This window comes from Trichoplax adhaerens, genomic scaffold, assembly GCF_000150275.1.
Source record: "Trichoplax adhaerens TRIADscaffold_18 genomic scaffold, whole genome shotgun sequence".
Taxonomy (NCBI): Eukaryota; Metazoa; Placozoa; class Uniplacotomia; order Trichoplacea; family Trichoplacidae; genus Trichoplax; species Trichoplax adhaerens.
In genome coordinates, this window is record NW_002060960.1 from 826,379 (window position 1) to 846,356 (window position 19,978).

Genomic DNA, 19,978 nt, shown 5'->3' on the forward strand with positions numbered 1-19,978 from the left:
TTTGATCTTCTAAATATAATAGATAATTGTTATTATTCGCTTATAATATTGTATTACATTTAAGCTAGGTAAGGTCACCGAAAACAACGCCATAACTAAATTTATTGTATCCGTTGCTTATGTTAGCAGTACTAATATTACTACTTTCAATTAATTCCTTAGCATAATTTACGCCTTTATGGCAATGGATATAAAATTTAGTTAGAATGACGTACTTGTTTTTTTTACTATTATCAAGTAGAAAGAAATGTCCATAAAACAATTAAGTTTTATCTAAGTCAACAATTGCATTTTTATAGGATTAATTTATTTGCATATTACTCATACTGTTTCTGGTTGCTTAGTTACCACTTATTGCACTTTTAGTAAGTTGTGTTAACTTTATAGTTCTTTTGCAAATTAAAAGACTTTACTTAATATTAAATATTAAGTAACAGTGATTTCGATGTAGAAATTTAATTGGCATTATGAAATTTCTTAAGAGTGCTGCTTTATGATTTTTTAATACCATCCCCTTACAATGAAAGCATCAAATTCTAAAATTGACGAAATAACGGCCTTTCATTAAAATAAATACTGATAAGCTATAAAGATTGTTGAAGATCGCAGCGTTCAAATTAATAAAAAAATATATTATACGTTATTAAACGCAAAGGAAGTTACAGGATAATCTTTTCTCATTTGAATTTGTGCAAATTATTCTTTTATATAATGCTAACTGCTGGTATTTCGATGAGCAACTTTAGATAGGCCATGAATACGCTTTTTATTTCAGTATAACTTCGGGTAAGGCAAAACTATTGATGTATTTCTCTACATTCGGTAAAGTGCAATTGATTTATGCCTTAAATTTGTAGATTGACAATGATATCCTGTCTTTTATTGATAAATTAGTACAAGAATACAATATTAAGAGTTTTGGATATGAAATTTATGTAGTAAAGGACTAAAAGTAGAGTCCTTTATAGCTTTTAGTATGTAACTAGTATTATTTTACTGTAGAAAATACCTAGAGAGTGATAGTGTCTTTAAGTTTTACCCTGCCAAACCATCATGTCGCCATCTTTTCTTCTTCATTATTTTACAAGGTATTATATACATTATTATAAAATAAGGAAATATTAATCGGCATTTTGATTTGCTTATCGTATCGTAAAATAAGCCGTATCTAAGATCCCATCTACCACTATAATACTGTCACTGCTTGACAATAAGCATCGCCAGTCTTATATAAAAGTGCAATTTTTCATACTTTATTGTCAATCTGGAATGTTAAAGTACCGGTACTTAAAATCTATTAAAATCGCTTCCCTGAAGTATTTATGGTAGAGTAAGCTGGTATTTCATTTAATTAGTAAATATCTATATCAAGAGTGACTTTGCAGCTTCCTGCTATCTATAAGTATGAGGTATATTTTAATTACTCTTGACAATATTCTATTTGATGTAAAGTTAATTCATAGTAGTTTGTAACAAAGTCATTCAATCAAAAAATGAAATTACTTGTTTAAATTTATTTTCAATTTTGAGTATAAACCTCATAAACTAGTGATTAACTTAGCAAATATAGTAGAATTAGAGAATTTGGGGCGTGAAAAGAAAGCGACCGGATTAAAATGAATTGATGCTAACCGGAGGGGACTGGAACATCACCTGCATTAAATCATATTGAGTGATTTTGCTTCTATTCAATATTAATCCAATATTGTATACCATTGCAGTATATTTGCAGACGCTATGATTTCCTATTGATTACATTGGTTTATTTCCAAAGCATCGATGCATCTTATGTGATTGAAGATCTCTCTTGCTTCACTTCACTTATGTTTGATCAATTTGTAAGAATTAACAAAACACTGTCTTATCTCACAATAAGAATGGCCGATATAGATAAAGCCTTCAAAATTCAAAACGTTTATTAAATCGCTATACAAATCACGTTCTGGGAATTCCATCGTAAATCACTTCTCCTCCCTCATAAGAGCAGTCGAAAAAGGCTAAGATAAACGGAATAATTATCCTAATATTTAGGACTATAAATCATCAGGCAGGTTACTATTACTTTCTATAGTACTTATGACTTCTAACTAGAGTATTACTTAGCTAGTTAATACAGAAGGAATCTTGAAATTTACGCGGCGCCAAAGTGATACACGATTATTCTAGCCTGCCGTTAAATTCAGAATTATTATTTCTGTATTACAAGATCTCCTTATGAACTGCATAGTATTGGCGAAGGACTGGAGAAACCGAAAGTGATTTTATGTTCAGGGTTGATACAATGTCGGCCATGAAGTATATCTAGCTGATCAATTTCTAGCCGATTATTTAATTTAAGAATGGTACCCAATCCTATTCTATTGAATTTAATCTAAATGGCTTTTTAAAGAATTAAATCAATCCATGTTAGTTTTACACAGCACCACAACTTTGCTGAGTAGAAAAGCCATCCTTTTTATTAGATATGGCAGTTTTAGAATAGAAACAGTATAGTAAGTTTCAGTTTTTATTATCCTTCAGATGTTGCATTATGGGATGCGATTGAATTCCATTCTATGGGCGCTAGAGCGATTTCTTGGATCCAACATCTGGATTTAGATTCTAGATTTAGAGTTTCATACCGGGAGTGTTCTGATAATTTCTGATTGAGGAGAATTTATAAACTTTTAAGAAGCTCATAAGATGCTACTAACAAGTACTGAATGAAATTTCAGAATTATAAGCTATGCACAGATGGTACCCGATTGCATCAGGTCAGAGTGTCGTTTGTGTTTTTATGTCATCAAGTTGGACATTTGAAAGAATTTCGCATAATTTACGAATAGTATGAAAGAATAAGTACAAATGACTGCCATGGTTTAAACTAAATTTTATTCTTGTATTAAATAATAAAACAGAGTTGATTATTTGAATGAACCTCGGCAGGACAATGACTGTCCTATATCTTAAGGTTATGATTGAGTTTATCTGTCTAGAATTTACTCAACAGCAAGAATGTAAGCTGATTAATCGTTATAAACGTCACGATCAATTGGCTTCATGGAATTTTTAATTAAATAAACTTACCAGTAAAGTTAAGCATGATAAATTAATTAATCCAAAGATTATTTAAATAAGTTAGCATTGAAATGTCATTAAAGATAGAGTCCATAAATTTCTTTCTGCAATCATATAAGAGTTGCAAAATATCTTATAGAAATGCAACCACAGCTTTAAATTAGTATGCTATGTTGAATAAGTGAAGAAAATTATCTGTTACTGATTTACTGCGTTCTTTGACCTACGCAAGTTTCGAGATACATCAATCTACTCTTGCACAGGAATTATGTAATATCAGAAACTGCCTTCTAATTTAATGTAGTAAAAAGAATAGCGGCCCTTATAGACTATGAATATCAACATGAGTTACTTTCATAGATTTATTTTTCAATAGTACTGCATTAATAATATTAATTAGAGACCTATTACAAAGATCAAAGTAGCAATGTATGAGCATGCTAATTAAATCTAATAATAGATAAAATATGAAATAATTTTATCCACTTTAGTACAGCACGTTAAATACACATGCTAATACATTTTACTTATCGGTCTTGAATAACGATTTTCATTTACTATTTTTTGTAATTTCATCGCAATAATCTTTACTGATTTAGGAAGAGATTGAAATAAATCAGATTTCTATTAAAGAGATAAAAATATTTACTGTCGTAATTTTAAACTAAAGCTGCAACAAAATTGTGGCTCGTAATTAAATTGATCATCAAAGCCAGTTACTTCAACCTGGGGTTCTGTAATAAGGCCTAAACTCTTCCTATGCTGCTATCCTATATAAATTAACAAAATTGGACCACATTTAAGGAATTTAATTTTCATTCTTAGCTGATGCAGCAAATATTACTCTAATTAAAACAAAGACTTATAAGAGAAGAACTGTAATACTATTGTGATTAAGTTATTAATTAAAAAATTACATAGGAATAAATTAGGTAATAGCTGATAATAATCTTATCATTTGAAACTTACTTATCCGTAATGAGAAAGTTTGATCAGCACGATCTGCTTCATTACATCGGCTGATGTAACGTCGTAAAGGTAAAAAAAAGGAATGTAAAGGTTCACGAAAACGTTGAATATAATTAATATGAATGACAGGGCTGGTAATACCGGCTATTAACATTGCCAAATTTTGTATAATAAAGCAGATACTGGTAATATTTTTGTGAAAGTGTTGATTGCCCAACACAGTCATAGAAATAGAAATTAGCCATGTTACATTAAGTAAAAATTGAAGTAGAGATAGTTTACGAAGCATTTTGATAATATCTTTTTTTCGTTGGAACCCTGCATGAAATGATGAGTTCTGTTTCTCTAGATGGTTGGTAATGGTAGAATTTGTCATAGATGAGATAGAGATAGTGCTGCTAAGGTGGACTGATATTCTGTAATGGCAGTAAGTCGTGATAATTGCAGGTAACACAACTATTAAAGAGCATGAAATGAGTAAAAAACTTTGCTGTGTTCGATCTACTGTTAGTAGATCGCACAAATGGAAAATGGATTGTTGATTAACATTCGATTTCGCTGATGGAATAGCCCAAACTACACCAATACACCACAAAAGGATTAAAACTAATATAACCTGCCGATTTGCAAGGCGTCGACCATGGACTTCGGAATGTTTAACTTTTTGATAGCGAGCAATGCTAATAAATATTAAACTACCATTTATAACTACATTAGCCGTAATAGCAAGAGGAATCAAGAAACCGCATACGGTATAACTGACCCAAGGTATTAAAGTAATAGAACGATATTGCAATAGTGTTATAAAGTCTGCAAGCGACAACGTGGTGGCTAATAAGATATTAGCTATAGCAAGGTTTGCTAAAGCAAAAAATACAGGTATTGTAGTATCAGCTTTATATTTAATAACATAAATGATAAAACTGTTCAAAAAGCAGCTTATTAAACCAACAGTGCTATCAGCCAATAATTTGCACTGAAAAAAAATTAGCGGAATAGGCATTTCTAAAATTGTCGATGTTGAATTTGCATCGTAGTCATCGCTTAATTCCGTTGTGTTCAAGCAAAATGTTGAATTAAAGGCCATTTTATCCAATAGATTACTTGGTACTAAACAAATATTTTATTGCTTAGCTTGCTAATAAAAGTCGGCTCAAGTTTTCCATTAACCATTCGAGCTATCCCTGAGCTTGTAACTAAATGAATTGATATTAAAGAATTTTACGAGCAATCATTACACAAGTTTACAATTATTTAAAATTGCTTACTACTGACACTTCTCCACAAAACCATTTCAAAAAAATTCTATATGAATAACATAAAATTGGAATATTCCAATCATAAGTCGCCACTGCCTCAAAATTAATTCATTAATCGACGTCATTGCGAAACTAAATTACGTAGTCATAAACATCAAGACATCATTTTATCGGTGTCTTTTCATCAGTAATATAGATTTAATACCTGTCAACGATAATCAAACGAATTATTTACAAGGCAGTTAGCAATTCAATTGACATTCTACGTGTATGAAAATTTCGATTTTGGGTTGGTTGCAGTATTAATATCGCAGCTTTAATGACTTAAATAAAGCTCACAAAAGAATCTGTTTCTGTGTCAGTAAGAATTCTATTTCATGAAATTAAATGACTGCTTAAATTTACTGAATTCAATGATGTATCATTTAAAAGGAATCAATTAATTTTACATTATCATTAGAATAATATTTAACTTCTTGAATTAATAAATCTAGCCTTAAGCTGCCTTTCATCACTAGAAAAATACGACCAATTTTTGTATCAATCAGCTTTAGTTATTCACAGAAAGCGGTAGCAAAATTTATTCAATATAATTCAATAAATGTCTAGCTTACTAAACAAAAGGAAATTAATTCATATAATAACATTGTCCACTTATTGAAGGAAATAAAGATAAACCCGTGGTAGCATTTACTCAAAATAATTGAACCTTGAGAAGCAAATCCAAAAAATGTAATATTTCTTATTACCTACGTAATAAAAGATCTTCTGCTAAATATTCGCTAATAAACACATATCAACAAAACAATTAGATTTTCATGCAAGCCCAGGGATAACATCTATCTAAAATATGGTAGCTTTGTTACAACTAATATTTCATAAAAGAATCCATTGTTTTATAAAGTAAAGTTTTTCATCGAACTTTTACCTATGGAAATCGCTATGTACTCTTACTTACAAAAGCAATTCTGAAGTAAATAAATTTCAAAGGTAGTATTTTACTTAACGCATTCATATCCGGTCTAGAGCATTAGTAACTTCCCCATCATATAATTATTGTCCTCGCAATTTCTTGAGTAAATCGGTAAATTTTTTCAATCATAGCTGTCCAGCTACTTGAAGTTAATAAAATAATAATTTTAATTAACTGAGGTTACGCTGTCATTTAAAAATTATCATATGGATCAGCATTATTTGTCCAATAAGTTATAGAAATTATCTGATTATAATTTGCTTATCAGATGAGTGCATCAAAAATGCAGATAGTTTCATTTTGGTGATAAAAGTAAAAGATGGCCATAAATTATAGCATCTGAGTCTTATAGAAATAGATTAAATTTTCTGAAAGTACTCGTTCAGATATATTCGAACATATGAAAGGGAGACATTTTATGCATTTCAAGCCCTTAATGAAGTTTAAGATCAATAAAATGAGTTTTCATCGATTTTCAGGAAGATGTAGAAGGAATTTACGATGGGGCAGCCGGATATCAATTTTACTAGGAACAGATGAAAGTCTGTAGTCCTTTGTTTATGAAAAATACAGTATCCAAGGATTGTAAATTTTTGCGTTACTATAGCGAATAGCATTATTTCATATCAATTATAATCATGAAAGTAAAATTTCGAATCAAGCTGTCATAATCTTGAGTGGGCATAGGAAGAATGAAAACATTATGAAACCATAATGAAATCAGCTTTAGAATTTCATTTTGATGTGGTCATTGTCCAGTTTTGTATTACGCAGTTCCATTATTTGAATCAGTTATCGTCATCTATTTTATCATGCATACTGTGATATATACCGATCACGAAATTCCAAATTTTAGAAAAATAAGGGCTTTATTGAATCTTATACAAAGATTAACTACACACAGCTCTACTCTAGCCGAATACTACTACTAAAGACTTCTACAACGAACTGACAGAATAATCTAAGGTTGCATGCTTTTATATTTTTCGTAGCATTCGCAGCTACAATCCGCATGGCAACCTTTTACCTTATTTTACACATAGTTAAATTATTCTTAGTAAGACTATTCTACTGCGGACCATCATTAATCCGATATGGATACGACTACAGTATTTACGTAGACATTATTCACACCAGCCAAAGTACAATGAATTAACTATATCCTAATATATGATTTACAGTTCTATTTTTACCTATAACCTTATTAGTAACTCAACACCTTACTGTATATATAGTCATCTGTACTCTAGCATAGAGTCTATACCACTACAGGATATAGTTATGGCTACCAAATATATCCTAGGATAAATATCTCCCGTACATTATACTACACATGGCTAACAGTCTACAATCACAATACTAAGTTACATTGCATATGCTTATTATTATAATATGCATATTAATCGTAATAGAAGAAAAATCATCATGATATTATTAAAATATTTCGACCACTTTATGTTTGATACCATCAACATCAAACTTACTAAAGTTTGCCTTCTTTGGCAATAGACACATTAACTTAAATTTGGTATTTTATAAAACAACTTTGATTCATCAATGTCGAAGCAAGATCATAATAGCAGTTTATATATTATTTAATGTAAGAATATGAATATCACCAAAGGTAGAATTTCGATCTTAAGTTCTGCGACGGAAATAAATTTTGATCGACCTCTCTTACTCTAGAGCTTTTATTTATGAATCCTTATTTGGAAGTATTTCCTTCCTTTATATTTATGATTATTATCGATACCAAGTCTCGACCTCAAATTTAGATTTACAAGAAACCTATCAACTGATGGCATCTCTCAAAATGTATATATCGTTAAGTCTATAATTTTCGCATGAAACTTTTATTAAGCTATAATGTAGGAAGTGTCATAATGCTATTCAAGTATTACCATATAACTTTTCATCAGCAACAGAACTATAAAATTATATTTTGTAAGCAAGTTAAAAAGCTTAATAAACAGCGATAGGATGAGTGCGAGTAAATATTTTTCTACAGGCGATAATCAAGGGATGTTAGGTGAAAATGTGAATAAAAATATACTAAAACATAGCTGTAAAATTTCAATTATTTGGTATAGTATTGACATGGAAATCTATTTCGGACATTCATATAATTTATGTTATCTTTATTTCCAGTATAAGACACTTTCGTGGAGTTAAGGTAACATCTATTGTTAGGATCGGAATAAAAAATATTCAGCTTAATATAATTAATGCCTAACGTCTAATAGGCAAAATGATATATTGTTATCACTATTTCTTAATAAGGCTACTAAAGCCGAATGTAACAATTTATATAAAGCCCCAGCGCAAATGTCAAAGATGGCAACAAAGCAAGATCATTACGGTTTTTTATATCTAATGTGAATAATGCTTGATTTAGTCTCTATCTAAATACAGTCCGGATATTAAATTTCAAATATACCTTTCATGCAATTAATGATAACTAAAAAAGTTCATAATATCAACGAGTAATATGCTAATTATTGCTCCTGAGTACTACTATAGAAGTCATCATGAGTGGGAATAATGGAAAAGTTTAATGTAATTTATATTCTGATGACCATTAAATAAATGAATTGAAAGGTATTACTATGCTAGCTTGATACTGCATAATGACTAATATTTAGCCTTTATCATGTTTGTTGCATGTTGTAACGGTCACATATCACAAAGGTCTTCTTGGCGAATTAGATATACTCGATAAATACTTCATTGTTTGAGTGAAATTAAAATGCTACTGCTATGGCTACCTCGCTACAAATAATATCAAGTAATTGAAGACGGTATTAAAAAAATTTGACCTTTTTATCATACCTTTTAAATAATTTAATATATCATTGTTATTGACGTAAAGTTGCTACTTCCATTATTCTAAGATGTACAATCTATTTTTGCAGTGTTAATATCATTTCATTATCATAATTTCGAAAGTAATTATCTGACAGATTGTCAGAATTTAAACTCTGCGACTATGAAACATGCAGTATAAGTCTATAAGTAACGACTGACTTAAAACGCTCTTTTAATAAGCGTTAAGCACACCCTTTAAAGTACCGTAAAGATAAAACTTTTATTAGCATAGACATTTTCATAACTTTTCACCATGCAACTCTACTCAAATATTCCTGTTTACATAGGAACTGTCCAATTTGTAAACGACTACAGTATTATTATGAAACCTTATTAGGAGAGACATCTCGACCTGAGATGCTCCTTACATTGCTTTTCTATCAGTAAGTATTTTTAATCTATTACTCACACTTAATCTCAATCTAAGTACGTATGTTGTCTAGTTCAACTATCATTAGCTAGAGCTTAAACCATTACACTACTATACACATAACAACAATCAATACCAAGTATCTAGTAAACTATCACAAATAATATCCTCGTTAAGGTATTACTTATCTTACCTACCATTACAAATATGGATATTGCCCCTATTGGCTATTACCGTACTATTACACTATCCTAACGGTAAGGTAACACCGTAAAATAGATTAATATTATCTTGTCTATCTCATGACAGCAAGACCATCACTAGCTATAAATAATTCATTAGATTTTAGTTAAATTAGCTGAATAACATCTTCATAATTAAAAATTGCACATATTAGTGTTACTGTTGGTCTATGCTTTGGGTGGATAAGATAGTAATTTTTAATTCTTATTTTAGACTTATAGAATTTACTGTGAAAATAAATACAGGAAACGCAGAATCTATCCATGTTTTAGTTACTACAATAATAAGGTAGCTATGCAATCATAATTGATGATTTTTAGTTAGCATTCAACTTTTGGTGTTAATACTTATAAAGCATTCTAGGTTACAATTACAATCAAGATCTTTGTTTAAACTGACAACATTGGCGTATGTTAAAGCAATATAGCTCTAGCGGACGTCGAAATTTTTTAATCTTGACTATATACAGTATTGGGCCATTAAGGCAAGCCATAACTGTAGAAATATATTGTAGTGTAAAACTGAGTCCTACTACATAGGGATTCCATTTTCGAGCATAACCAATTTTTGTGCTGTATGAACCGACGAACGAAAGAAAGTAAAAGGTAAATTGCAACACTGTTAATAGTCGCAGCATTTGAAGAGTCTCCAATACAAGTTGATTCGGTTGTATATTAATCAACAGCGGTTGAACACGAGCTGTTCGCATTGATCTACCATAAAACTGATGTTGATGGCTTCTTAATTTAACCATTAAAATGAGATGAAATACTAAAGTAATAGCGAAAGGAACAAGGATATTAAGACCACTTAAAATTAATACCCAACTTCTACCATTTTGCGATACTGCATAGGCTGTACACATATTTCTAACGGTGCTTTTTGGCATTAAAAGAAATGATGGAGGATAATTATAAAGGATACCTATAATCCAGATACAAAGCAAAATCACTGACGATTTCACTCGCGATATCTGCCGCGTTATATTTGCTGTTCCTGTTAATACGTAATATCGTTCATAAGCAATAAAAGCCAGCGTACCATTAGCTGCGACTATAGCAGTAATAGACATTGGTATAATAAAACCACACAAAAAATACTTTATTATTTCTGAGCGATACTGAGAAGGAGAATTAAAATCTATTAACATCATCAGTGTCATCAATGGATAAAATATTGCTAACATAAGATTAGAAACAGCTAGATTAGTTAATGCATAGTAAGATGATTTTCTCTCTCTTTTTTGATGATAGATTACACAAATAACATATAGGTTAGCCAAAATTCCTAGTAAACTCATTGCCAAAGCGATGCTGATCGTAAGATGGAGGATAATAACGGGAAAGGGTGGCGAGATAAAATTAACGGTAGTAAAGCTAGTTGTATTTTCTTCCATCGATATCAATTGAAAAAGTTGCAGATTAGATGATTAAATTTCCTAATTTCTCGATTCCTAATAAGATGCTCTATTGAATTAACTGACAAGAACCGCGATAATTGAAGCTCATTTAACAAACAGTGTATTATATGCTTATTCAAGAATAATAACTTGCTTAAAGCTATCAATGCATTAAAAGTGTAGTTGTCCTTAGTATCATTGTGGGTACTCTATCTAACGGTAAGAATAAATAATTCTCTAATGGAAGCCAAGTTCGTACATTTACTCACGTTTATCAAATTGAATAGGCAGATTATATTATTTGATTATATGACGCCTTAGGAAGTCTTCATTTTGCTCTTATAAATAACAAAAAATTTCGATGACTTCCATCACTTATATTTTTGTCTTCCGTATACAATAGTTTGTTTCATTGAAAATAAGTTACGAAATCATCAAGATTAGGAAGCTCGATGACATTGTGTTATGAAGATTATGACAAAAACAAATGAAAATGTTTTCAAATGACATTTAATAACGAATACATTCAGTTGCCGTTATTGGAAAAAAGTAGCTTTGTATAAACTACCACGGCGTATGATATCTTAACAATGTAAGTAAAAATAGGCATGATATTTCCAGACTTTCAGTCTTGCAATCCCTCAATTGAACTTTTTATTAAAAACATCAAAGTAGTATTAATGTAAAGCAAGCAGAAGAATAATATTACAGATTGCATCTTAAAATTACATTATTTTATAATCTTACCCGCATTTCTTAATAGTAACGGCACCTTTAATTCAGTGTTTCAGATTGAAAAACGAATACAAGATCTTATAAATGTATTTTTAGGTGCTATTTACAAAATGATTTTACTAATTAATAATCTGAAACAATACTATTTATCTTTAGCCGTTAAATATTCATGCATCAGTAAGTTCAAGTATGACGTATTACGTAACAATTATTTTATCAATCTTTCAAATAGTCAAATAAAAGTTATAAAATAGTATATATCACTGGATAATAGATTTGCCGTAAGTCTTCGTTCGAAGAGGCATGATACACAATAAAGTACCGTGCCATATATAAGCAAAGTATTAATTAATAATGTAACACCTTTAATGCAATTGATTAGATTTTGTGCTATCGGAAATTGCAAGAAAGTTGTAAACATTAGCGTACTTTTAACTCTTTGCAATTGTAAAGGGGTTAGCAACAGTGACAGTGATAGGGCAGTATGAAATCTAACGCCATCAGCGATACAAAAATCTATATAGTCTATTCTGATAAAATTTAGAATTCTATTAGATTCAAGATTTTTCAAAAATCTATATCGTGATCTGTTTACTAAGATAGGTTTTTGTTTACTGACGGATAATATTAGTTACTCGTTATTATGATAACAAGAAAACTTTCATTGCTTACGATTACAGAGATAAAATATTCGACGGAGATTTTTATAATAGCAAAACTCATTCATCTAAGCTACATCATAGCAGGGATAGGACTTATCCACCACCTTTGGAAATATTCTTCAATATGAAGTAATCTAATAAAAAAGAGTTTATCGTTTCGTAGTTATAAAGCAGCTAACGATACTAGTTTATGTCAATTGAAATTGTTTATAACTGTTTTAGACCGTTGAATTCCATGATATATACGTCGGTGTTGCGGTGCTTTACCACCGTAAGGTAATTACTTAACGTAGAAAAAGATTAGAGATTAGTTTAAGAATACACCAGCGGCCGCTCTAAGAGAGGATAAAAGGAGCTAGCTCACAACTACTAGTTATTCCGAAATTCAGTAGTCATAAAGGCTCGTCAAGCGATATAATAAACTTTTGAACTGAACACTTTTCGTGTAATTGATTGCCTATACGCATTCCGAGTGCATTAGGACATTAGTTACTAGAGGAGTGAAGCGTTCAGAAAGAAGAAAATTTATGACAGTCGGATAGCAACAGAATATCATATACGAGAATTTGTTATCTTAAAATTACTTTGCAATAAGGACTAGTAGTAGTCTTCAGAAACGGGAGTTTTTATTCCCTTTATACTGCTACACTGCAATTTTAGTACGCTGTAGTTATCCTTTCCCAATAGTTACTGCCCGTATCCACTCTTGTGTTTTCTTGAGTAGGATAAACTAACATCATTATTGGCGGGTATGTATTACAAAAGATCTGCAAGATAAACTTTATAATTTGACTTTACAAAACTTTTGATTGTCGCTGCGAAATTGATATATATAATAGATACTTTCAATCACTAGTACATAAATTTCCTTTACCGGAAGTAACGTTGTCCTAAACTCTTATTATTAGAACTATATCAATTTTGCATGATGCAATTTGATACATGAAAATGTATTCATTTGTAACAGATAATTCACTAACTATGGTATACTAAAATATATTATAATATTTCACTGGATAAAAACTATCTGCTATACGTTATCATTTGAAGGGCTGTATGCAAATATTGTACTGGAAGTGTATCGCTGACGATCAAATAAGATAGATATAGATTGGTGTTTTAATTCTGATATTAGTGCTATCACTAGTATTTCTTATTATGCAAAAGACAAATAGAACATTGAGCTTTACATAATAATGGAAGATATAACAGAACCTTTCGATTTCAGCATGAAGATCTAATCGGTTGATAATTATGAATCCTGGCATCACACAAATTGGAAATGACGAGAATTTATGGTTTGGGAATATAGGTAAATTGTCGTTAATCACAAGACGCGCGTATATAATCGCTATAACTAGGTGGAAAACATAGAGTAATTTCCCTATCCGGTATAGGATTGTAAAAGTATCTCACTAAATGATTATCTTAATCAAGATAGAATTTAAATAAAGGCTTTTATTACACAGTTCAAAAATAGTAGAGAAATAATTTATAATAATAAGAGTCTACTCCAATTATTCCGAGCTCGAAGTGAAATAGAACCAAATAAAAACTCATCTCTGCATTTCTTACATAAAATTTGCTTAATATGTTTACGGAAAAAAATTGTTTCCGACTATCAGAAATGAATTAATTAGAAGAAATTTTTATAAAGTGATCATCAATATGTTTTGTAGTACCAGTCAATCTGCTTAAAACATCAATACTCTTCTATGAATGTTGAACACTGAAAGGTGCTAGGCATCTTTACAATTGCAGTAACTGAAGTCGTATACCATAAGTAGTTACCTGTCTAATATAAATATTCGACAATTTCTAATATTTTAAATAATAATCCTCTCGTATTGGCATTAGAATAACATCTTTTCTTATAAGTATCTCAAATTTAGCTATTAATGGAATCAACTGTAAGGGTATCAAGTATACCGGTATAACAATCAGCCTGCGCATATTATAGCCAGGTACACAAAAATTATTGTAATTAGCTGAAATCACTATGTTACTGTTACGGTTTAAGATATTATGTGATAATGTTATTGAAGTAGAAGTAGACGGTTACGATTAGATAATCATAAATATTATGATCTGTTAATATTGCGAGGTTCAATCGTTAATGGACTTCCGTTAACGAATGTGTAGAAGTAAGGTACTTAATATGCCAATGACGTGTAATAACCAAAATGGCGGTTGTCACACTTGTAGGGAATCTGTTAGATCTTAAATTGTTAATTGGCGCGATAATATTATTAGCGCATAATAATATCAATTATCACATATTTGTTCGATAGTAATTATTAGGATTACAAAGTTATAGAAAAGACTAAGTTATGTATAAGAATAATTAACAGGTGGAAAAGGTGTAGATTTGATACAAGTATATAAGAGGTTGTAATTTACCTCGCTAGAGAGGAGGAAAATACGGAGACCTAATAAAGTTAGTTTAGTAAATTTATCCAGACGCTTCTAGTCCGCCTTTACTGTTGACCGAAGTCCTTCGCTGAAGTGGAGCGAGTAGTGACGCCTGGTAGCAGTTTTACTGTAGGACAGAGGAGAGTAGGATAAGTGTGGAACGGGAATCCGATTGTTGCAAACGACGTTGTGACAGTTACCGTATCCTAATTCTTGGAATTTCGAATTACTTATGTGATTTAAATTCAAATGAAAGATTATGCTAATATACAACAAGCTTAAAATTAGCTAAATATTCGTAATATTTTATGATTTATGTGTTATAGCAAGTTGCTATAGTGAAAACATACCTAAAACAAATTATTTTATTCTAACATACATGCTCTTTAAATTTATAAGATTACAAGCGAGAATACTCGCTGAGCAACAATACAATTTCATATCCTAACTCTAACCCTGACTTTTAAATACATATTCGAATTTTTACTGTCGTTACTGTTATTACTACCATTACTCTTATTACTGTTATTATGTCATGTTAAAACATCCTCACAAAATTCTCAATAGCTACATACAGTATTAATTAGTACGGAAACCGATTTCGAAAATTTATTAAATTTAAATCATGCTTACTTTCACTTTAAGACGCTTTAGCGGGGTTAAAGGTAACGTTTATTATTAGAGTTATAATAAATAATATTTAAATTAATGCAGTAAGTGTTTAACATCTAGTAAGTACCACAATGCATTCTTAACATTACTTCTTAAGATAACTACTATAGCTGATTGCTTCAACTTTGTATTTGTAATGACCAAGTAATAGTCTTTACTATTACAATGTCTAAACCAAAGATGAAAATATTGTAAGATCATAACAATTTTTGTACTATCTAATGAAGATATCGCATTAATTAGCCTTTATTTGCATACTGCTCTAATTATAAAATTTGAAAATGCCTTGTTGTCTGTCAATAATGAATAGAAGCTTGATGAATCAATGCGTAATATACTGATTATGTTATGGCTGTTAAGTGCTACAGCCGAAATAAATATTGGTGCGGAAATGATACAAAAGTTTACGTCAGTGCATAATTTTATGATCATTAAATGAATAAATTGAAATGCATTACTAAGTTAGCTTGCTGCTTGCTATGGACTAATTTTTAAGAATCTGCCGTGTTCATCTCATGTTTTTAAATATTACATATCATAATAATCTGGTTCTATAACGATAAATAGCAAATGAAGTCGAGTGATTTGACTTGATGACACTTGGTAGTTGATATTCTGAAAGCTAATGAAACCAATAAATATTCTTTGCGCAGCCAGGAATCTTATCATTGTTTAAAAGACTACAATCGCCGTTAATTATAAGAACGATATCGCTAAAATGTACGAGAAACTAAATAATATTTTTGTGAATATATCCATTAGAATAGGAACACAGAAAATTGAAAGCGATCGGACTAGCTGCTATGAATGTCAGACGCTCAATAGATTCTCACATCAAACAGTAGCTTAAAATCCGAAAATTTATAATACGATAGCGACTTCTTATGAACATTAATTCAACTGAAAAAATTATCTTAAAACTTATAGAATAGAGTGGATTTAGATATGCATTACTAACAATTTTCTTGCTTTCATTTCCTTCGTGGTAACTAGCTAGACACGATAACCTATAAATAACAAATTAAGTATACCTATCAACTGCACTAAATGCTAATTAAAAAATTAGAACACTTTAAATGTACCAATGTTATTCAGATCATTAGCACGAACAATGATTTACTATTTGTTCGCAAACCCTTTCACCATGAATTTATGAATATAGTTCATGTTGTTTTAATAATTCTATAATTACAAACTCATTTCACTTAACTAGCAATCTTTAGTAAATGTGGTATCAACCTAATTAAATTACTGCCGTCATCACTAATTTCGATTCTGAAGGGCAAAATTAAATCAAGAGTAAAGCTAGCCTTTTAAATTAATTTTTATCCAGGAATTCGGTCAAGCGCTTTATAAGAAAACAATAAAAGTTTTTATTAAGACAATGATTTACTATGTGACGTTAAAATTGGATTACTTTGAGCACAATAGCATTTTTTAATGTTGTACTCTATTATTAGGCTTTAGTATTTTAGTTTGTACTTCTAAATACGATATACTGTACTCTTAGTAAAATTAATTTCCACTATACTATTGTAAAGCTCCATGTATGTATAATCTACATTTAACATTTTCCACGGCGGAAATCTCGTTATACGGTACTCAAATCTGATTGTATTGTAGAACTACCCTAAAATATATATAAGATACTCTTATTACTAAATGAACTTAAAAAATAAATTCCTTGTGTACTTCCTATATTATAAAAGCTATCTTCGTGCACCTATCTCGTTATTTAGTTCTGCTATTTACACGGTAAGATTGTGCGCTTTATCACTTCTACATTACTTTAGCTATTCAGCTTAGTCGCATCATCATATACGCTAAAAATTTTATACGGTTTTCCTTCTCGCACTGAATGCAATAAAGATTAGTGTTAAACTAAATTATTCTCTTACAATTTCTTACAATTATGACAGACACAATCTCTTGAAACATCACAAATACGATTCGAAACATTTACAGTCGTCGACTATTTGAACTATCCCTTAAGTAATTAATTCAGTCATTGTTACTCGGTCCTAAATATAAAATAATAATTAAAATTGAATGAATTTACGGTGGTTTTCGAAATAACATAACGTACATTTAGGATAAAAAGGGTACTATTTACTAATTCCAGCTAAATTAATCTCTTTTTTAGTGTAACATAGTATTAACTTTCAACTCGTAGATAGGTGCATTAAGCTAAAACAGCAAATTTAAGTCATTTATTTTTAATTAATGTTAATTTATGCCTTTATGTATATATACATTTTTACGGTTGAAAATTATGGCTTAATCTTTTATTATGGGTTTGTAATTTGTGCTCGAATCAAAGTTTAACCACGACTTCAATAAAGATCATACACGCTAGAACACCAATATACATAGATATATCGTTAGATATCGCTTCAAAATTTCAATGTTTGTCGATATTATGTTTTTTTTCTTTGGCCTTATTAATGCAAATAGTTAGCTCTTGTTACGGTGCAACTTCAATACACCTGTCGTAACATATTCTTTATAAGAGAATTTATCTAGGATTGTGTTAATATTAATTTTCTCTATAAAATTTTACCTATTTTTAATAGATAACTACATAATAGTGTAATATTATCTACGAACTGATAATAATTAATACTCGTTTTTATTTTCTATAAATTGGCTGATTTTTCAATAGTTTAATTTTCTGTAGTATATAGCAGTTTCTAGTTGCAAATCTAGATTGGAGCAATCCTGTGTAGGGAATTATTCATATACTATTTAATTAGGCTATATTAAGGGTAACTTTAAAACCTACCAAGAGTAATATAGAGGAATGCCAAATTTCTCTAGATAGAAATTAATTACTGTATTGAAACTGTTTGATCGATCGTTTGTTTATATAATGTTACCTCGGGCTAGTAATAATTTTACAATCTATCATTTACAACTAAGCCAAGAGGCCTATAGTGATATATACCGATCACAAGATTCCAAATTTTAGAAAAATCTGGGCTTTATTGAATCTTATACAAAGATTAACTGCACACAGCTCTACTCTAGCCGAATACTACTACTAAAGACTTCTAAAACGAACTAACAGAATAATCTAAAGTTGTATGCTTTTATACTTTTCGTAGCATTCGCAGCTACAATCCGCATGGCAACCTTTTACCTTATTTTACACGTAGTAAAATTATTCTTAGTAAGACTATTCTACTGCGGACCATCATTAATCCGATATGGATACGACTACAATATTTATGTAGACATTATTCACACCAGCCAAAGTACAGTACAATGAATTAAACATGTCCTAATATATGATTTACAGTTCTATTTTTACCTATAACCTTATTAGTAACTCAACACCTTACTGTATATTGTCATCTGTACTCTAGCATAGAGTCTCTACCACTACAGTCTATAGTTACAGCTACCAAATATCTCTTATGATAAATATCTACCGTACATTATACTACACATGGCTAACAGTCTACAATCACAATACTAAGTTACATTACACTTATATACTAAATTAAGAAAGGGAGCCGTCTAGGTGAAAACGAAAATTTTAGATTCTAATAGAAAGCTGCTACGCAATCGAATAATAAATCCACTTTGAAAATCTGAACAATAATTGTTTTTCAGTTACAAGTTAATTCTCTAGCAAGGAACAATTTTTCAAGAGGAAAACAGTTCTCTCGATGATCAATTAAGCCATTAAAGTAACCGATATCTTCGATGTTGATAAACTGCCACAGCGCCTGCAAGCAGACCAATAATGTTGTAATGGATACTGGAACTTAGATAACCTGACGATGTAAAGAATTGGACTTTGAAGCCCTGTAGTAATAAGGGCTGCATATTGAATGCAAAATGAATAGCCTATTAGATATTTATTCCAATTTAAAGTGTATCCAATCGCTGAGATATAGAAAGTTAACAACCACAGTAAGCAGCAGAATAATTGCAAGAAAGCCAATTCACGTATTAACGCTATTGTTAATTGTAATCGCCGTCTGACGGCAATACAACTCCACATGGCGGTGGATGTGGTAACATAGTTCTGAAACGGTAAAACAGAATTTTTACTTCGTTCATGAAGTTTTAATTTCTTGGCAATTATGAAATGGCTGATAAACGTGACACTAAATGGAATAAAAATATTAAGTGTAGCAAAGATTAGCATTACAGTGCGGATCAGTGTAACTTTGGTAAAATAAGTGCAGATTGTTAAAATAGAACTTCCATCAATAACCAAAATAGAACGTGGCCACTGTTGTAAAATCCCTATTATTCAAGGTATTAAAAAAATGGAAATGGCTTTACAACGATTTTGCCGACGACCAAATATTAGTGTTCTCTTTAAATACCGATAGTTTTCAACTGAAATAA

General features: G+C 30.3%; 1 protein-coding gene across 1 annotated transcript; it reads right to left on the reverse strand.

Annotated features, from left to right (window-relative positions):
* Nucleotides 1-1,935: 1,935 nt before the first annotated feature.
* On the reverse strand, nt 1,936-5,113 carry TRIADDRAFT_60889 (uncharacterized protein; the record flags this gene model as incomplete). Its single annotated transcript, XM_002116855.1, has 2 exons — nt 1,936-1,997; nt 4,027-5,113. The coding sequence occupies 2 exons, from the start codon at nt 5,111-5,113 to the stop codon at nt 1,936-1,938; spliced, it is 1,149 nt and encodes a 382-aa protein (XP_002116891.1).
* Between the last annotated feature and the right edge of the window lie 14,865 nt (nt 5,114-19,978).